Raw genomic sequence first — 21890 nt, 5'->3', positions numbered from 1 at the left:
GTGGCTCAAAACCATCTATAATGGGATCTGATGCCCTCTTCTGATGTGTCTGACAGCTACAGTGTTACTCATATAAATAAGTCTTAAAAAAAATAAAACTATATCCATGTTGTTTTAAAAATTAGTTAATTAATTAAAAATAAACTATTTAAAACACCCACATCACATCTACACGTCAGCTTTGCACTTGGCTCAAGCTGAATCAAATGGGTCTTCACTACCAACACCCATCTGTGTTCATCTCCCACAACCCTGAGGGTTCAGTGGTGTCCTAACCGATCAAGACAAACATCAGGGTCCCTCTCAGAGTGACTGTTGTAGATCTACTGGGCTTGGGTACCTACTTGTTTGGAAGCCTCCAGGATGGATGGTCACGACTTTGACTCCCCATTTGGCAAGCTCTTGCCTGATGACGGCTGAGAACATGCTTATAGCTGCCTTCGTGGAGGCGTAGGCGGCCACCATCTGAAATGGAATCATGGCTGTGGGAAGAGCGGGAGAAAAAAAAATAGGGTTTGATATCTTCACTCATTCATCCGATAAATATTTAAAGTACCTAACTATATCCCAGGAACTGATGTCAACAGTGACCAGGTCAGGCAAAGGTATGCAAGGTCCTGCTGAATCCAGGTGAGCGCATGTTCTGAGTTATGACATCATGGGACCTTCCAGGGTTCTGTGGTGTGGATGTATTTATTTCTAAATGAGACGCGATTGGCATGGGAATGGCAACATCTGCTCATGGCCTTCAACTTTTGTGGTGTTCATTCTGAAGTTCTACCTAATGTATCATTGGGAGTGGGGGTGGATGGGGTCCACACTTCGACCACCATGACAATATCCAACCAATTAGATTCAGTACTAGTTACAACAAGGAGCGACATCTACTATGGCGTGCTGTGGGGGCCTTTCTGAAAGGAACATGAGACGTATTCATCTGCAACCAACAAATATTCATTGCCCTTCCTATATCACATTTAGTGTAGTACATGGAGCCCTAAGCTGGGCCTGGTTGCAGGGCAAGGAGGGAGCTTTACAGGGGAGGCTCAAAGGAAATATGGAAGCGTAAGTTATCTCTTTGGAATAAAGGGCCCTGAAGATGTGGTTAAGACGTTATGATCACTAGGCAAGGTCTTTCCAGATTAGGAGCTGGTGAGATGGCTTAGTTGGTAAACAGCTTACGGTGCAAGCACGGACACATGAATTCAGATCCCCAGTACACATGTAAAATCCCGGTGTGATGGTGCATGAATCCCAGCACTGGAGAAGCAGAGACAGGCAGAACCCTCAAACTCATTGGCTAGCCAGCCTAGTGGAGTCGATGACCTCCAGGTTCAGTGAAAGACTCTCCAAAAACTAAGGTAGAGAATGATCCAAGAGGAGCCCAGATGTCTAACTCTAATCTCCTCATGCATATGCACACAGATATGTACACTCATATGAGCACACACACACACACACACACACACACACACACACACACACACACCACGTACACGCAAATAAATAACAACAACGAACAAATAATAAATAAATGGAATGGATTGGGCCCCAAGTCCACTCAGGGATGTTTTTATAAGAAAGCAAAGGTTAGGACCCCAGAGGCGCAGAAGGAAAGGAAGGCTATGTGAGGGCAGGGGCACAAGTTTTGGGTCTGCTGGGAGAAGCCCAGCAGAAAATGGAAGCGGCAAGGTTAAGCACTCCTCCAGAGATTTCAGGAGATGCAGCCCTACTAAGTCTTTCGTTTGACTTGTGGTCCTCCGGAACCGTGAAAAAATAGACTTCTGCTTTAAAGTCACTTGGTTTGCTACAGGAAGCTGCTCCAGGTAGGTTCTAGGTGGGAAAATGGCACTGGGAGAGTTGCAAAAATCTGAATCTCAGCACTAAGGAAACCTGACAGCATCCCCAGGAAAACAGGAACCAGGACATGACCTTTAGCATGATGTTGTTCACAAGGGCCTGTAACTACAGCCCCAGGGAATCCGATGCCTTCTTCTTGCCCCTGTGGGCACGATACACCCATGCTCGTTACATAGTCATCAATAAAGGCACACTCATAATTAAAAATAAATGTAAAACCTTCAACTGGACCTCTGGAACCCGAGTAGGATTGTATTTGAAGACAGGGGCTTTGGAACATGATAAAGTCGGAAGGACAGATCCCTTATGGTGTAGTTAGTGCCCCTTTAAAATGAGACACTAATAGCTTCTTCATTTGTATTCTCTGTCTCTGTCTCTGTCATCTCTGTCTCTGTCTGTCTGTCTGTGTCCACAATATTAGGACACAGAGAGAGGATAGTAAAAACACTGTTCTAGTTCTGTTTCTATTGCTGTAATAAAATGCGCTGACCAAAGACAACTTAGGGGAGGAAATAGGTTGTTTGGTTTACACTTCCAGGTGACTCCATTATTGCTTGAGGCCAGTGAAGAACCTGAAACAGAAACAGATGCCACTCGCTGGCTCATCCTTCGCTACTTTTCTTGTACAACATCTGCCTAGGGAATGCTGCTGCCCAGAGTGGATGTCAATTAATGACTAACACACTCCCCCAGACATGCTCAGAGACCAATCAGATTTAGGCAATGACTCTCAGATAACTTTAGGCTGTGTCAAATTGACAAGCAAATGCTAAATGCTCTCTTAGTCACTTTTAGAAGGTCGAGTGTTGGTAATATGATTAACATTGCCCACCAGATTTGTAGAACTTTTCCATCATGCATTACTGGGACACTAAAAGACCTGTTATTGGCTGGCTAAACAAAACATCTCTCATTATGATCTAAATGCGTTTCCCCAAATTTTACATTGAAGTGGTAATCCCCAATGTGGCTATATTTTAGAGATGGGACCTCTAAGGAAGTAATTCAGATTAGTTGAGATCACAAGACAGGGAACCTAACTTCCTAATATCAGGTGGGCCCCCCTCATTGGTGACATATAGAGATAGTAACCACCTTCAAGGTAAGAAGAGTATTCTCACCAGCTACACTGCACACTGATACCTTGATGTGGGGCTTCCTGCCTCCACAACTGTAACTACATTTCTCTTATTTAAGCCATTTGACCTATGGTATTTCATGATGACAGCTTTGGTTGGCGAACACATCCGGTCAACAGTATGACATTTTTTGCCCAACCACATACAGGACCATAGACTCTTCCCACCTCTCCTAAGTCATGATAGTTTATGTACACAATATGAGCATGGTCGTCCCCCCAACAATCCTCTCAGTCTCTGTTCTGTCTCTCCCTCTCCTTCTCCTTCCCCTCTCTCTTCCTCTCTCCCCACCTCTCTCACAGCTGCTCTCTCTTTCTCTCGGTGTGTGTGTGTGTGTGTGTGTGTGTGTGTGTGTGTGTGTGGTGTGAACTGTGTATGTATGTGTGTTTGTGCACATGTGCATGAACATACATTTGCACATGTGTGTGCATGTGCGTCTGCAGGCTTCCTCTGACACTCCTCCCATTGTCTTTTGAGACAAGGTCTTTCAATAAACTCGAGATTACTGATTGGCCAACAGGCTAGCCAATAAGTTCCAGTAATACCCCAGCGCTGGGGCCACTGCCCACCATCACCTTGGCTTTTATGTGGATCCAAACCCAGGTACATGCTTGCCAGTTCCTCAGCTCCACCTCCTCTGCCTCTGTGACCCACTTAGGACCTTGTCTCCTGTCCCTGTCAAGTAAATAAATTGAGGATGTGAATTTCCATTCCCTATGCATAGGCTGGAAGTTGCTCTTGCCTGAGGGTAAGTTAGGAATGTGTCCTAAGGTCTGGCTGGCCAGTCTTGATGTCCTACATAAAGCCTCACACACTCCACCGTCAGGATGATCAACTTCCCACAAAGGGAGCCTTGCTTCTTACAGATTTGCTTTAGTGTCTTTAATTATGCATGTGTGTCTGTGTACTGGTGTGGGCATGTGTACCCGAGCCGGTGAAGGTCAGACGGTCACCTTGAACTGGGAGTTACAGGCAGTTGTGAGATGCTGTAGCCCAGTGTGGGTACTGGAGCCTAACTTGGGTCCTCCACAAGAGCCAAGGGAGCTCTTAACTACTGAGCTAACGCCCCAGCCCCAGGATGGCCCCCTCCCCCCTTTTCAGCTTGAAGCTAAGGTGTGTTGAGGAATTAAGGGAGAGAGGAAACATTTTGAATAAATCTCCTGGTAACACAGCAGCGGGCAGAACACTGCAGTCTTCCCCAGAGACTACAGGACAAAGCTCGAAGGTCACCTTAGCTCATTTACACCCTGGTAGGTCTCCTAGCCAAGGCTACCCAGACCTAATCTCAGGAGAACACCATGAAGTCTCTCTCGCCTAGCTTCTCATTCTTCCAAGATGGGCTGAAATTGGCTCTGAGAACAGAGTCCATTCCTCTGACCCACTTTCCCACACTGAACTACAAACCTTTCCCTTGACCTCAGGAGAGTCAGGTTTACTGATTTCCTCTGAGGAATCTCAAACTCCAAACAGCACTTGACGGCCTCCTCGTCATTTGAAGGTCTTTGAGACTCTGACGAGCTGCTAGGTACCACTCCAAAATCAAGGTCCAGTGCCTTGCTCTGAAAAGAGAGAGCAAGAGCTGCAAGTTCTCAGGTCCGACTCTAGATGCATTAAGGCAGGAATATGGGGGTGGGACCCAGAAAATCTGTTACCATGGTAAAGCACACAACATAAACATCATATTACATTACGCGAAGTCGGCTATACCGACTTCTTCAAAGTGTATGATTTGCAGTGTTTGGTCTGTTCAGCTCTTGGCCTCTGTCGTCAAGACCACTTAACGTCTCTGTCCATCACTTCCGTCTGTTGGAACAGTCTCATCACCTCAGAAGGAAAGGCTGCACCCATTAGGTACTCATTCCTCTGTCAACTACCTATTCTACTTCCTGTCTCCCTAGTTCCCCTGTTGCAGACAGCTCACAGAAAGAGAATCACAGGCTGCTTGGCCTTCCGTGTCTGGCTTCTGTCTAGAAGTCATGGTGCTGATGTTTCGAGGTCTGCCTGCAGTGTTTAATGTTTTCAGGGCTGATTCACGCTGTATTGCTAGGAATCAATAGTTCAGTGCCTTGTAAACGTTCCGTGTCTACTGTGTGCCATGTCTGTGAGCCATCGATGGGTTATTTTATTCCCTTCTGCTCTTGTGAGGAATGCTGCCGTTCACAGATATGTACCTGTGTCTATTTGAGCCCTCGCTTGCTATTCTTTGCAGTACAGACCTAGGAATAGAACTGCTGGGCCTCCTATTGTACTGCGTTTAACTCACTGAGGGACTGGTTAATGGTTTCCACAGTAACTGCCCCAGTTTTAGTTCCCAACAGGAGGGGATAAGGATTCCTCCAGTCCCTCCACATTCTCACTGACCTATAGGTTGGTTGTTGCCATTGTTGTTGTTGTTTTAAGCTAAGATGGGGCACAGCGACAGGACACTGCATATTCTCAGAGAGCGGATTTGTCCTTCATTCTGTGGGAAAGGATCTCCATGCATACACTGATTCTACTTTACTTGATTTGGTGGTGTTTCAACCAAGATGCCCTCCCAATTCCTGGCTCAGGAGGAAAGCGAGACTCAGAGGCCTGGGTGTTTGTGAATCTTCCCTATTCTACAGAGAGAATACAATAGAGGGTGGGGGAAGCAAACGTCCCCCTGAAGAGGGTGGCCACCATATGGACAGGTGGCAGGACACAAGGATTTGTCACCAAGAGGAGATGGGTATCGCTACTAGTAGAGGTTCAAGGTCATGGGTGTTTCCAAACTCCCCACAATGCTAGTGTAGCCTCCTGCTCCAAGTATCAAGTATCAAGGGAATAACTCCTCTACACATCTGAGTGTCATTGAGACTGCCCAGGGTTCTCCATGTGACAGTTGATACTAAAAGCAGAGATAAGTGAGCAGCCTGTCCCTTGTCACCAGCTGATACCAAAGAGCAAGGTTCAGAGCCGGCCTGACCCCCAAAGCCCAAAGCCAAAAGGTTGCCCTCAATCGTTCTCAGTCACAGACGCTGTGCAGCTATGTACAAATATTTACTCTGGTTTCCTAAGAAGAGAACTGGCTGGGAAAAGCTTTTAGCTCCCCCCTGGACAAATACAGATATTCCCCCAATTCTTTAAATACTTGGTTAAATATTGATCCAACTGCCTTGCTGGGATTAGAGCTAGAGAGATAAACTTGTGTAGGGGAGATGATAAATACACCACTACAAGGGAGTGTGTCCACCATTTTGGTAGAAAGTATAGATGTATATTTCTTGTAAAGAAGCAGCCCGCCGGGCCTAGAGGCATTTGATTGGCTACCCAAGTCAAGTCAGGTGTATTAGCTTTGGTTGCTGCTATAACAAACCAGCCCCAACCTAGACAACATCTGTGGGAACTGTCTCAGTTTGCTCAGCAGACCAGCGGCCTCCTCAGAGCAGCACTGGTCTCCTTGGTCTCTTAGCCCTACAGTCACAGATGATTTGAATAGACTTCCTGCCTTACTGCTCAACTCTTCCTTTCCTGCAGAGAGAGCCACAAAGATAACAGAGATCTCAGACTCCAGACAGTCTGGTAGATCCAGATAGCTAGGATTCCTTTTGGAGAGCAGATGCTAGTGACTGGCTTCCTGTTTCTCCCTCCACCATCACGGCTTCAAAACAAGAAACCAGTAGTAACAGGCCTTTCCAAGATATGCATGTGCCTATGTGAATTTCTGTACACCTCACACATGCAGACGCCTGCAGAAGTGAGAAGAGGGTATCAAATCCCCTGGGGCTGGAGTTACAAGGGGTTTCGATCCACCATGTGGAATCTGGAGGTCAAATTCAGGTCTTATACAAGTGGTAAGTGCTCTAACCACTGAGCTATCCCCCCAGTCCCCCACAAAAGTGTGTGCATATGGAAGCCAGAGGTCAACACTACGTGTCTTCCTCGCTTTCTCTCCACCTTACTTTTTTAGACAAGGTCACCTTGAATCTGGAAATCTCTCACTCATCTAGGATGACTAGCCAATGAGCTTCAGGTATCAGCCTGCGTCTGTCTCTCCAGTGCTAGGATTCTGGGTACATGCTGCCACAGCTGGCTTCTCACGTGGCTTCTGATTTCCTCAAAGTAGTTTTTTTATTATATCACGAAATTCTCCGGCCCCAGGCATTCATTCCTCTCAGTGCCTTCTGCTGAATTCTTTTGCTCCTTACCAATACATGATGGATGAAATTTTGTGCCCTTTCCAGGACAACCCCATATGCTGAGTCTTTCGCTTTCTGCGTTGTGGGCATTATACAGAGACTATTAGGATGAACTAGGTCCCCGACTTGGTGTGATGGGCCTCTGCTTAAGAAGAGACACAGACAGGAACATTAAAAGGGTACATCACAAAGAGGTCTTGAGCTGGTTATGGTAGCTCACACTACCCATAGGATTTGCTGAAGGAGGTAGAGGCAGGAGGATCACAAAGGGGCCTTGAAAGCCAAGAGACCTGAGGAGAAAACACTCCTGACCCATTTGTCTTGGACTTCTGGAATGGTAGGAAAAGAACCCTACCATCTAAGCAGCCCAGCCATCAGCCACACTTTAGTCCTGCAGCCTTTGCAAATTAAGGTAGAGAGAGGTGGGACTTTGGGAAGCTGCGTGTCTGTCTTCTTACAGCCCCCGCCCTGGCTAGCCGTGTATTTATGCCTCCATCTCCTGGTTTCCTGCTACTGTCATATGACCTTTATACCATCTCCTGGGTAGCTCTGTGTGTCCTACCAATGTGCTTCTTCCTAGAGTTTCTCTGAGGTACAACCTTCAGGGCCAGATTGGAAGAAGGAACACTTCATACATTTGGTGGAGGCTCCGGGAGGAGCAAAGCCAAGCAGGCTCTGTGCTTGGACATGTGAAAGGCCAACAGAACAGGGAACAACATGGGAAGGAAAGCTTGATGGGGGGTGGGGGGGAACAGGCCATTTGATTTCAAACACAATGGTCCAGTATTGATCCTAAGAAAACATTATGGTAAAGTGAGGTGCGAATCCACGCCATGGGAGGGTGAGAATGGGAGGCGAGAGAATGTTCATCTTAGAATGTTTGTCTTCACACTCCAGAAAGCTATGAAGGCAGTTAAGAACTCCTGGCCATCAAGGTGTCAAAGCCAAGCAGAAGGCACACAGGAGAGGGGCTTGTGGGGTGGGGGTGGGGAAGGAGGTGGGGGGTGGGGTTTGAGTTTTTCCTTTTAAAAGATTTAAAATTATGTACATGTGCACAGATACGTGGACCTGAGCCTGGTCCTTGGGGAGGTCAGAAAGGGTGTCAGATCCCCGAGGAGCTAGAGTTACAGCTGTGTGTGAGCTGTTCTACTTGAGTGCTGGGAATGAACACTAGTCCTGTCCAAGAGGGGTAAAGGCCTCTAACCACTGAGCCAGCCATCTCCTCAGCTCCCATTACAAGTTTTTAAGCTGCCCCATCCAGGTTCCATTTTCACTCCCTCACAAGTTGGCATTTCTTTCTCTTTGTGTGTCTGTGTGTATGGGCACACATGTGTGCATTTTCCTGTTTTGGCAGGTACCCCTGGGTGCGCACATACATGGAGGCCAGAGGACAACCTCAAGTGTCGTTTATCAGGTGAATAACTTGTCTGTGTGTGTGTGTGTGTGTGTGTGTGTGTGTGTGTGTGTGCGCGCATGCACACAAGAGACAGGATGTCTCCCTGGCCTGGAACTCATCCAGCAGAGTGTGCTAGCTGACCAACAAGCCCCAGGGCTCCCCCTGTCCCCCTCCCCAGTGCTGGGGTGAGAAGGGAAGAGCCACCACACCCAGCTCCTTCCTGTAGGTTCTGAGAATTGACCTTAGGTCTTCATGACTGTAAGGCAAGCATTTGACAGACCAGGCCCACCTCTCCAGGCCCTTGTTTTGATTTTTAACTCTTATGGTACCAAGCTGACCACAGAGGCAATTAAGTTCCAGGGGAGCTCACTATTCCCCTTCCTCAGCCTCTCTGGTGCAAGGATATGGGCAGGCACCACAAGGCCGATGGCGTTTATTCACCTTTTTATTGATGCTTCCTCCTGCCAGGTAGTAGGTCTGCCGCATGTAGAGCATTCAAGCCCTTATGAACGAAGGGACTGCCTGAAGCAAGAATGGAGACAGGAAAGAGGAAAGCAAGGCTCTTCCTCAGTGTCCAGGGGTGCCAGAGGGCATCCCGGAAGTGGGAGGGGTGAAGTGTCCAAAGTGTTTGCAAGTATAAAGGCCAAGTGCAGAATGAAGACAAAGGTAATGTGTGGGAAAATGTCCTAGCTGCTAATGTGCTCACTGTGCAAGCCTTAGGATCTGAGTTCGAACCCAGTCCCCTCAACTTAAAATGGGGGGGGGGGTTTAGGGAATGACACTCATCCTTCAGTGCTAGGGAGGTAGAGGCAAAAAAGATCCTTGTAGTTTGTTAGCTGGCCAGTCTGGCTAAATCAGTGAGCTTCAGGTTCTGTGACAGATCCTGCCCTCCCCTCCCAAAAAAATGGAAAAGTCCTTCAGCCTCTATATGGGCACACACATGTATGCAAGTACACACACAGGAATGAGTTCTCTCTCTCTCTCTCTCTCTCTCTCTCTCTCTCTCTCTCTCTCTCTCTCCCCCCAATACCAGAAACCTAGCTGGACCTTTTCTTTTTACAAACTTGACTTAGAACCAACTAATCTACCAGGGAGACTAGTGACCACCTCATAAGGAAGGAGCTGGGACTCCAGAGCCCAGTCCCCTTAGATTTCCTTCTCATCCATTCAGAAACCTGAGAAAGAATTCCAGAAGGTCTCCCAAAGCTGAGGTAAACCTGGGGAACTCCTGTGTGAAGATACCTGTGGGAAAGGGTAAGGTGTGATGGCGCGGTCTGAGACTGTAGCTTATGGAAAATGAGACAGCCATGTTGTTGACACATCTTGGACCCAACCAACAAAGGCAAGGACAACATCATGGTCAACCCTGGCAAATGGACTCAGGGTTCCCAGGGTGCACACAGAGTAATGTTCTTCACTCTTTCAACTTACAGGAAATAGCAGTGTGCTATGCTCAGAGAAGGCCAAAGAAAGGCTTCCCACAGCACCACAGTTTCCTGTACCAAGAGCCATGCTGTCCTACGTGTCAGAAAACCTCCAGGGATGAACATGGTAATTAACAGAAAGTGAAGTGCTTTCGCATGAGAGAATTTGAAAGGAGAGAAAGGTCAACTGATTCTGAATACACACACTGACTCATTGCGACCCAGCCCTTCTTTTGTGCGCCTGGCTCTCTTGTGTAGTCTGCAAAGAATGCTGTACACATCTAGTGACAGGTGCCTGGTGACCGTGGGCCAACAGGCTGACTCACCTCCCATGCTGCTGACGTTAACCAGCCTCCCCTTGGACTTTCTAAGTAGAGGCAGAAACACCTTGGTGACCTCGACGGCTCCGAAGAAGTTCACTGCCATGCATTTTCTGTACACGGTCATGGGAATGAGTTCCCCGTCGATCGGAAAGTGCAAGACCCCAGCATTGTTGACCACAGCCCACAGTCCTGGGGACAAAACAAAACAAAACAACTGTGAGGATGGGAGAAGCTGGAGCATGTGGCTAGCTTGAGTTCTGGAACCACCAAACCTCTTTGAAAAGTAGATTTCAGGCAGAATACAAACGTTCTAAACTTGGTCCCTTCCTCAAACCACGTTGTTAAGGCAATGTGAGGAGAACAAACGTGTGATAATATTAAACAATGATTTTGGAGATCCCATGTTTTTAAAGTTCATTTATTTTGTGTGGGAGAGAGGGGCACTCATGCCACAGTGTGCGTGTCCAAGTCAGAGGACATCTAGGAATTGATTCGATCCTTCCACTGTGTGGATGGTATTGACTGCACGCAGATGACCAGACTTGACTGTAGCCACCATCTTTCACGGAGATGACCCGCCAGCCCAGTTCTTCTCTTGCCTGGTAGCCTTTTCCTATAGCTGGAAAGTCACTATGTATGGGAACAGCTGGGATCACAAGATGAGAGTCATAGCAGCATAGCATGCCAGGTCTTAAAACAGCAGTTCTCAACTTGTGGGTCTTGACTCCCACAGGGGTCGTCTGTCAGACATCCTGCACATCAGACTCTTTGCACTGTAATTCATAACAGTAGCAAAACTACCGTTATGACAGAGCAGTGAAGTAATTTTATGGTGAGGGGTCACCAGGACATAAGGAAATGTGTTACAATGTTGCAGTATTAGGAAGCTTGGGAGCCACTGTCTTAACGTTTCAAAGCCTATGTAAAGACATCATTAACACACTTCAGGAAGAGATACCTACAGCCTTCCCTCATCTCTAAGCTAAAAGCCTAGCGACAAGAAGGAAAATCCCAAGCAGGGTGACGGTGACGTCCTTACACCATGAGCCCTACTTCCTGGCTTGGAAGATGTGTCACCCTGGTGAACACCAGAATCACAGCACAGTTGCTTCAGATACACTGCCGGCCCAAATCCTAGAAATTCTCAGTGGTCATGAAGTGGGATCTGAGTATCTGCCTTTCCAAGTCCCAAGAGAGGTGAGGCTGGAGTTCTGTACCATCCTTGGAGAACCCTTGCCCCCAGCAGTGCTGTCTAGCCCTCTGGATACATTAGGATAGTGTGTCTCCTGACTCAAACTGCCTCCTAGCCTATTTGATCAACCTGTGGCTGGGAAAGAGAAGGACCCAAGGGCCAGCAGTGTTTAAACCTTGCCAAGAGTACAGTTGGGAACTGCCCCTTAAGGAAAGAGTGGGGAAGAATGAATACAGTGATTCTAAGGCAAACAAGACAGGAGATAGTTTAGCCTGGAACTTTCCATTAGCTCTGTGTTATTTACACTTCCCCTCTTGTAACAATGCACTCAGAAACCTAGTTTCCTCATCTGCACATAACACACACACACACACACACACACACACACACACACACACACACACACACACACACACCATCTTCAAGTAGTACACCTAGCAACTTCGGAAACCCTCCACCTGCGTAGTGCTACACGTTCTGTCTGTCATCTCCCAACAGCAATATAAGTTTCCCCACCCCTGGTAATAATCATATTTAAGTATAGGTTTTTATTCATGTATATCCCCAGCATATCCAGGTATGAAGAATAGAAGAGCTGATTCAGCCCAAACTGGTATTGGGTGTGGATGCAGTGACCCCTATTCGTCATGTTATGCCTAGGAACAATTGGGTGTGTTTGCAGCTAAGACCAGATGCATCATGGGAAGGAAGGTGGGCGGTACTGAAGCGGTTACGTGACTTTAGCCAACCAATCAAAACAGAGAAACACCCAAACCAAGCTATTTGGTAACCACCTATTCCTTCCCTTAGGCCTCTTAAAAAAGAGATACCAAATGGTAGCCTAGGGTCTGTGAACACTTTCACCCATGTGGTACACTGCCGGTCTTGACAGCGTGTCTCTCTGAAAGCTGAGCTATCCCTTTGTTCCCAATAAAATTAGTTCGACTCTCTGAAAATCTGGTTGAGCTTTTATTTGAAGTCTTTGGATAAGAGCCCGTAGGGATTTGAAGAGTGGGGTTCTGGAGAACAAGGGTAACCTGAGAACATCAGCGGCGACAGAAGCGGGGATGCTGAGCTAGACAGACTTAAGCAGACCCTCTGTGTTCATGGAATTCCACCACGGGGTGGGTGGCAGATCTCATCCTGTGGTTCACCCCTCACCCCCAGCAGCCTGGGCATCTCAGAACTTGTTAGAAATGTACATTTCGAGGCTAGGGATGTGTCTGGGTGGGCAGAGTACTCAGTCAGCCTGCGCGAAGCCCTGAGCTCACTCCTTAGCAGTTCATAAACCAGATAGGGAGGTGTAGACCTATTATCCCACTACTTGGGAGGTGGAGGCAGGAGGATCAGAAAGTCAATCCCATCCTTGTCTGTACGGAAAGTTGGAGGTGAGTCTGGGATACATAAAACCCACAACGAAATGGAACTAAGAAAGGAGAGAGAGAGAGAGAGAGAGAGAGAGAGAGAGAGAGAGAGAGAGAGAGAGAGCATTGAGTATTTATATGTATATGAGAGAGAAAGAGACAGAGACCGAGAGGCAAAGACAGATGGGGGTGGGGGGGTGGTGGAAGAGGGAGGAAGAAGAGAGGAAGGGAGGGAGGGATGGAGGGAGGAAAGGAGGGAAATTTTGTGCACTATGTGAAGGGGGTGTCAGACTCCCTGGAACTGGAGGCACAACTGGCTATGTGGTGCCGGAAACCGTTTCCACGTCGTCCGGAAGAGCAGCAAGTGCTCTCAACTACTGGGCCATCTCTCCAGACCAAGACTTTAATTTTTTAAGGGGTCTTGCAGTTTCAATAACAAACATCTTGGTACTGGGCCATAAGGTCAGTTTCCACATTTAAAGATGTACAAAGCGAGGGAATCATCCTTTAGCTGCCTTTGGTGACGCTTGCCTGAGATCCCAGCACTCTGGAGGCAGGAGGGTTGTGAATTTGAGGCCAGCCTTAGGTGCATAGTGAGATCCCATCTCCCCAAAACTGTTTTGACTCTTATAAGAATTCAGATGCATGGGGTTGGGGATTTAGCTCAGTGGTAGAGCGCTTGTCTAGCAAGTGCAAGGCCCTGGGTTCGGTCCCCAGCTCCGAAAAAAAAAAAAAAGAAAAGAAAAGAAAAGAGAATTCAGATGCATACCTCCTTGCCTGTAGCAGTTCACTTTCCCTGTCTTCCTTTTGTTTCCCCTGATTTCTTTTTCACTTTTGATTGGAAATTTTTTTCCATATAATATATCCTGATTAGAGTTTCCCCTCCCTCTCCTCCTCTCAGACCCCCCCCCCACTTCCCCTTCCCACCAAATCCACTTCTTTTCTGTCTCTCATTAGAAAACAGACTCTAAGGGATAATAATAACAATAAAATAAAATAAAAATATAATAAGATTTAACAAAAGGGAAAACAAAAACTAACACATTGGAATTGGGGGGAAAAGCAAACAGAAGGAAAAGAGCCCAAGAGAAGGCACAGGAAACAGAGACACCCACTCATTCACACACTTAGGAATCCCATGAAATACTAAGCTGGAAGCCGTCATAGATACAGGAAAGACCTGGTGCAGAACCTCGCAGGTCCTGTGCCCCAGTCTCTGTGAGTTCATAAGACCTTTGCTCAGGCTGATTTAGTGGCCCTTGTTTTCTTGGTGTCCCCCATCCCTTCTGGCCCTCACACTCTTTCTGCCTTCTCTCCCAGTGTTCCCTGAGCCCTGAGGGGAAGGATTTGATGGAGACATCTTGTTTATGGTTGAGTATACAAAGGTCTCTCACTCTCTGCGTAATGTCTGGCTGGGGCTGTCTGTGTTGGTTCCCGTCTGCTGCAGGAGGAAGCTTCTGGAATGACGGCTGAGCAAGGCACTGAGCTGGGAGCACAGCGGGTCCTTAGGACTCATTTTAGCGCACCTTCTGTAGCCTGACTCGGGCCCGCAGAAACTTTCCATTAGTAAGTTGTTAACCTCTGCGTCTGCGTTAACTTTCCACAGTCCCAAAGCATTTTCAAAGTCAGTGCTGTGTCGTCTGAAGGGGTGGGGGTGGGGGGGAGCACATCCCCAACACTGCCTGTCTGGTGGCAGAGACAAGGCGGTAGCAGCCAGGCTGCACATGAGGACCACGTACACTTCCGTGAGGGCCAATCAGTTGACTGTGAGGACCAGATGTTCCGTCCTTAGGAAATTAAACAGTGCCCCAAAGAAATGAAAGCAGGCTCAAAATTCCCAGTATCTCTTTTGCCAATCAATGAAAGACGGTTCTCGGCCCAAACCAAACTGGATCACAGAAAGTAAGGGCCTTGGGCTTGCTAGGCAAGCGCTCTACCACGGAGCTAAATCCCCAACCCCCAACTGTTTTTTTCTGTAGAGAGTTCTTGGGATCTGGATGGGAACTTTCCCTCCAAGGACTCACTTGGTTCCCCAGTGTAGCGTTTAGAGGTGGGTCTTTGCAGAAGCGATTGGGTCATGAGGAAGGTCTCACTAACCAACTAATGGGTTAATACCTGTATGTAATACTGGGGACACAGCAGACACTATGGATGTCATTGCCTTGTTAGAAGTGATCACTTCTCCCTCCCTCTCTCACTCCCTCCTTCCTCCCTCTTTCCTTCCCCCTTCCTCTCTCTCCCCTCCCTCCTTCCCTCTTCTTCCTGTCCACCATAAAGTATGCAGCTTTGGCCTACTTCATGCTCCCTCCAGGATGCCCAGCCTTGTCATGGCCAGGAGCAGTGAAACCATGAGCCCAATAAATCTTCCATTAATCTGTTCCTCTCTGGCATTTGCCACAGTGACAACGTGCAGAGTACAGAGGCCAAATACTTTATCTCTCGCAAGCCCTTGCACTTCACCTCTAACATCATGGGCACACGTGAGTATAGAGGTACAGGCCGTGGGAAAGCAAAAAGGAGAGGCCATGCTCGTGTGAACTTCTAATTATGGACCCTGACATTTGAATGGTAGGTAATTTTCCTGTCCGAAGGCATTCTTCCAATTTAACCACTTCAAGCATCACTCTTCATTCATGGGTCAATGGGCCAACCAACGCAGGTGGCTCATCGTGATGTCAGCCGCCTCCATTGTCCCTTTGGGTTCAGAGATCTTCTAGATCTTCATAAAATATCTAATAGGTGACTGGGGACTATTGTGCCATCAACAGAACTTGTTGCTAACATCCAACCATGTTCTGATACTTGCTAACTTACCAGAGAATTCTAAACTGGCCAGTAAGCCCACCACACTTGTGGGTTTTATCTTGGTACTAATTAACATCAGTTAGTAATGATCAATAGGTTAACAGGAAATCAATAATATGCTGTGCAGAGGTTCAGCATGGTCACCAGTCTTCTAGGAGTTCTGCTGTTTTATCTACAGATTCTAGATGGTTCTCTTGTGGTGATCCTGTGGCTCCAGTTTCTCTTTAAGAAGACTGGGGTTGGAGAAACCTGGAGTATGCAGGTGGGTGGGCTGCTTGTTCTGGCCCAGGGGACAGCTGCCTCTAACTATATGCTAACTGTAAAATGACAGGAACTCGGGACATGAAAACTGAGCTCTCACATCCCTTCATGCCTGGGTACCACGACAGCATTTCTGTGTCTAGAACTCATCACTCCATCACTGCAGATGGTCAGTGCTGTCCTGTTGGATCTCATGAAAGGATTTTGCATCCAATGTCTCCTTCTATTAGGCATTATTAAGTCAGACCTGAGAGTGGCAAGTGAGGACTACTGCATGGCCAAAGATCAGGCTGGGAAAAAGAATGTTCTAGAATATGCTGGCTTGGGAGCTGGAGAGATGGCTCAGGGGTTAAGAGAGCTTACTCTTGTCAGAGGACTAGAATTTGGTTCCAAGCACCCAGGCCATGAGGTTCATGACTGCCTGAACTCCAGCTCCAAGAGATATGATGCCTCCTTGTGACCTCTTGTCCTCTCCTCTCCTCTCCTCTCCTCTCCTCTCCTCTCCTCTCCTCTCCTCTCCTACCCTCTCCTCTCCTACCCTCTCCTCTCCTCTCCTCCCTTCTTCTCTCCTCTCCTCTCCTCTCCTCCCTTCTCCTCTCCTCTCCTCTCCTTTCTCTCTCTCCCTCTCCCTCTCCCCCTTCCTCCCCTCTCTCTGTGTCTGTCTGTCTGTCTCTCACACACAATCTTTTTATAAGAAGAAAAGGATGACACCATGCTACACTTGTTGAGAAATAATTCCCAAATGATTAACACTCTTCTGTTTGTTCTTATCTCGTTTATGCCGCAGTTCTTCACAAGTGGGTCGTGACCCGTTTCACAGGGATCAAATATCAGATGTTTACATTAAGATTCATAACAGTGGCAAAATTACAGCTATGAAGTTGCAATGAAAATAATTTCATGGTGGTGGTGGGAGGATCTTACCACATCAAAAAGAACTGTATTAAAGGGTTGCAGCATTGGGAAGGTTGAGAACCATTGCATTTATGAGTAAGTACTTGCTGCTCTAAATGCTGAACTGGGGGAAAGAGGAACCTTTACTGAGCACCTCTTGCCTTGTTCCAGACTCTTCTGCCTTCTTTCTATAATAATCCTTATGCTGCAAAACAAGGCAGGTGCCCCTGATCCCTTCACTGGCTGTGTCAGCTGTGAGGAAGATGGGACCTGGAGTGGCCAAGGCTTCCACATACAGCCTCCAGCTCGTTGAGGCTAACACCAACACCGAAGAAAACAAAACTCAAAAGCAGAAACCAAATCCCGAAGGCATTGCTTAGTGCCTGGATCCAGCTCTGTCTGGAACCAACAGTCCTGTAGGCAAACACGGTCCTTCCTGGTGTTAGTAGATTTGCAATAGATCGGGTCACTTGCATCTGAGTGAGTCCTGACATGCACCTGGGTCTTATTCTTGAGAAATTGCTAAGGAGTGGGAGGGGAGCAGGCATTTCTCACAGTGAGGTGACAGAGGAGTTAGCAAGGCATAACTACGAGTCTGAAGAAGAAATGTGGCCCAGCTCACCAGGAAAGTCAGGAAGCGATAACATGGGTACATGACTCCCCCATGGGAGTAGGGAGCAACTGTCATGAAGACTTTGTTGGCAAGGACAATGGTCCTAGGAAGAGGGAGATGAGACCGAAAGTCAAGGAGGTAGAAGCTGGATTGCAGCAGTGGGAAACACCACCCTGTTCTGGAGCATTCCAGAGGGTACCAAGTGCACCATCAGGTACCACAGAGAAATGGTTTGACAGGCCATTATCCCACGATCTTTAAGGTGTTTGGATTGTGCATGGGCAGAAGGGGAAGACAGTGAGCCGCATGCAAAGCAAATTATGGCCACAGAGTAGCTTGTCCCAGAGATTCCATACTTCAGAGGCTCCAGGGAATGGGCGACAGAAGAGGTGTGTGCTATGAGGATTACAGTTCACTGGAAAGTGACGGAAAAGTACAGGAGGCTGGAGGCCACTGGGGTATCCAGACAGGTGGCAGGGGTCATTGGAGTACCAAAACAGACAGCAGAGAGGTCATGGGAAGTACATAGGCAGGCAGCATGGGACCATTGGCATAACTATACCAGAGGTACCCACACAGGAAGTAGGGAGGCCATTGTGGTACCCACACAGGAGCCGGTGAAGACTTGCAATGAACCTCAGCATTTGGAGATGTTGGGGACAGGACAGGTGACAGAAAGAACCCCAGGCTGTTAGGACAGAGACATCAGTGGTTAAGTTGGAGGTCTCAGTGACGCACCCCTTCCTCCAGGCCACTAACTCGAATGATCAGGTAGATAAGCAAGCAGGTTTATTTTCAGGCACTGGGAGAAGACAACAAGGTCAGCTCTGAACACGGTGAGGATGAACCTCTGGGAAATGAGTGGAAATGTTCTGAAGACAATTTTGTGTATTTCGGGTCCAGATATAAGGAAGAGTTTGCCAGGCGGGCCACACAGCTTTGGAAGGTATTAGTGTAAATTAGTGTTTCAACCCTGTCCAAATAGTAACATCACCTAGGGAGCTTTAAAAACTAAAAGCTGCTGATGAGGCTGGGGAGACAGTGTGTTGGTTAAGCCGCTTAGTGCATAAGCATTAGGGCCTGTGTTTGGGTCTCCAACGCCCACAAATCTGTGCTATAATGAGAGCACTAAGGGGTGAGAAGAGAGAGAGGGGGATCCCAGGGGCTTGCTGGCCAACCAGACTGGCCAATATAACACAAGACAGAGAGTGATAGAAGACACACACACACACACACACACACACACACACACACACACTGCTCATGCCTCAGAGACTCTCCTTAAGTAAGCTGCAATAATAAAACTTTGGCCTAGAGGCACCCAGACATGCTCAAACATGGCCACCCCCCTGGCCATGGGCCTGGGAGTTCTGAAGGGACTCACGTTTGTTTAACCCCTTGATGGCACCATATTAAATTTCTGAATCAGTTCTTCGATGAGGGAGGTTCTTTTTTTTTTTTTTTTTTTTTTTTGGTTCTTTTTTTCGGAACTGGGGACCGAACCCAGGGCCTTGCGCTTCCTAGGCAAGCGCTCTACCACTGAGCTAAATCCCCATCCCCGATGAGGGAGGTTCTTAACGTTCATCTCACACATTGGGTTCCCCAGGGTCTGTGCCACTCTCTGGGCTCACACATGGTTTTTATCAGGCCCTCCTCTAATGTGAGGGGACAGAGAGCCCTTGGCCTGGTCTGGCCCAGGAGTGGGTGAGTGAATGGCTGCAGATGGAGACAACTGGGAAGATTCCGATTTGATGGGGAGAGAAAGAGACCTATCAAGGAAGCAGAGGTAACAGTGAGAAGGCTGTGGAGCCGAAGAGAGGCTGGGGACCCCAAATTTGAGCAGGGGAGTGTCCTTTTGGAACTGTCCAAGGAAGAGGTCTTTGTTCTTCAAGATGACAGTGGTAGCTTTGACCAGAGCAGGTAAGGAGGGAGGCACAGTGAGAACCAACGTTTGTGCATGAAGAAGTGGAAACAGATAGAGGCTTGGGCACAAATGGAGGGAAGATAGGTAGAGCCTAAAGGGGGCACATGGCCCTGTGGTTGTGAGCTGAGCTGGGAAGACCAAGTTATGCTGATATTGCTGGAGGAAGGCAAAGATCAGGGGATGGGAAGAAACCGGGGTGGGGGAAGGCGATAAACAAGCCTGGGGGTGGGCAGTTGGGGCAGGATGATAGTTCAGTCCATAAAGTGTTTGCTAGGCACATGAGGACCTGAGTTCAATCCCCCAGAATCCACCTCTTCAATAGCCTGTCACCATGGCACTGGGTGGGGGGGTCAGTGTAATCCCTGCCTCTGGGAGGCAGAGACAGGTGAATCCCTGGCACTCACTGGGCAGCCACCATTGCCTAACTGGTGAGCTCAAAAGACAAGATGGGTGGTTTGTTTGAAACAACAGTCAAGGTTGTCTTCTGGCCTACATGCCTGCATATGCGTGTGCACACTTGTACACGTGAGTTCTGTACATTCCGTGAAGAGGGAGCCTAATCTGTGTCTTACAGACTCTGGCACATGGCAGGGGCTCAGTACAATTGTCCTCTGGTGAGGTCAGCCGCCATGGTCACTAGAGGTGGACTTTGGTGAGTGGGATGAAGAGGAATCAAGGAAGTTGGTACCTTTGTCTTGTATCTTCTCTGCGACTTCGCTGTGAACATCTTTTATCTGCTCTGGCTTGGTGACATCCATCTGGAGCACCGAAAGGCGCTCAGAGCAGTTTTTCCTCAATTCCTCCGCTCCTGGGCCCTCTTTATCCAGCACTCCAGCAAACACTGTGAAACCCAGCTTGTCCAGGTGCTTGGCCAAAGCATGACCGAAACCGGAATCGGCACCTGCAAGAGTCAAGAGAACAGGGTGAGCTCAAACCAATGCAATCGGCAAGATTGCTTCATGAGGATAACATTACATGATGTTTATGATGGGTCTCTGCTCCCTGAAGGGAGGGAGCCTGGGAATGGCCTTGGTCTATTTCCTAATCGCTCGGGATGTCAGGACAAACAGTTGACTCTATGTAAAGAAAGAAGGAATGCTGGTAGAAATTTAGTGAGCATACATGGAAAGGGAATAGGGGCTGAAGGAGGTTGCTTCAGGGATGACTGACAAAAAAAAATAAATGTAGCAGGGACAATCATTGCATATGCATATATAAACACATGCACACATGTAATATACACATATATCATACACATACACATTTGTATCATATACATATACATCATATACATATGCATATACATATACATATAGTGTATATACATATGGTGTGTATACATATAGTATGTATGCATATGTATGTGTGTATACATATGTATGTGTGTATACATGTGCATATATATGTATATGTTTATACGTGTATGTGTGTATATACATGCATATACATACATGCCAGGTAAAGGAGTTCAAGTTATTGACCTTGACCACATGTTCTCAGTGCAGAGAACGACCTTGAAGGCATCTTCATAGGCAGTATTTTGGACCATAATCTTGGGACCTACCTAGACCAGGAAAGGTCCCAGGGAGAGCCTGGCCTTGAGTAGAAATGAGTCACAAACTTCCATGACAAACTCTACTTAAGGCCTGGGACCCTGGAAACTGGGCAGAGGGAAGAAATCCTCCTGCCCCTCCTCCTCTGGGAAGTGACTCAGGATGGTAATCCTCCTTCCAGCTGGGCATGATGTCACAGAGCCGTGACTGTTGTTTCCTGGAAGGCTGAGACAAGAGGATTGCGAATTCAAGGCCTGCCTGGGTAATAAACTCACTGCCTCAAAAGAAGATACTGAAAAACTAAAAGTAAATTAAAGAGGGCTGGCGAGACAGGCTAATCCTAGAGTCCCTGCCTGGTCAGTGGACACTAGGAAGAATAAATCTCAATCAAGACGCTTCCTCCACAGACTAGCCCATGAGCGTGTCTGCAGGGCATTTTCTCCGCTAAGGAGTGATTAATGTGGGAAGATCCGGACCACTGTGGGTAGTGTCACCTCTGCACAGAGGGTCCTGGGTTGAAGAGAAAAGCAGGCCGAGCAAGATGTGGGGAATAAGCCAATAAGCAGCGCTCCTCCACAGCCTTTACTTTGGTTCCTGCTCCACGTTCCCATGTTGAAGTCTTGCCCTGACTATTTTCTGTAAGTATAAACCAAGTAAAGCTTGTCTTTCTCAAGTTTCTTTTGTCAGTGTGAAAAAGCCAACTATGACAACCCAGTAGCCCCCTCCAAAAATAAGGACTCTCCTTCCCCATACGTATCATAAGGCTCCTGAACGCCTTCTTTATTCCCCTGGGATAAAGTCAGACCAGAGCCTCCAAATCCCTTCCGTGCCTCGTTATTGATTAACTGACCCACTGATTGAACTGCAGCAAGATGGACCCGACTTTGGTAAAGGTTCTGCCCTTTCCTTGGGTCCTGGTGTACCCTTCATCGGAGCCACAAGATCACCCCTCAGCACCCATCCTTAAGACACACACAGGCCA

General features: G+C 47.7%; 1 protein-coding gene across 2 annotated transcripts in view; it reads right to left on the bottom strand.

Annotated features, from left to right (window-relative positions):
• The window catches only part of Hsd17b2 (hydroxysteroid (17-beta) dehydrogenase 2), an 83254-nt gene that overhangs the window by 8847 nt on the left and 52517 nt on the right, over positions 1–21890 (bottom strand). Inside the window, exons 2-4 of one of the 2 annotated variants that reach the window (XM_087595217.1) lie at positions 20044–20283; positions 10306–10491; positions 345–482 (exon numbers count right to left, since the gene is read on the bottom strand). In XM_087595217.1, coding sequence (XP_087451343.1) covers positions 345–482; positions 10306–10491; positions 20044–20283 — 564 coding nt within the window. 2 annotated transcript variants of the gene reach the window in all.

This window comes from Rattus norvegicus, chromosome 19, assembly GCF_021556685.1.
Source record: "Rattus norvegicus strain SHRSP/BbbUtx chromosome 19, alternate assembly SHRSP_T2T, whole genome shotgun sequence".
Classification (NCBI taxonomy): Eukaryota; Metazoa; Chordata; class Mammalia; order Rodentia; family Muridae; genus Rattus; species Rattus norvegicus.
The sequence above is the reverse complement of the archived record's forward strand: the minus strand, read 5'-3'. Positions and strand labels throughout refer to the sequence as shown.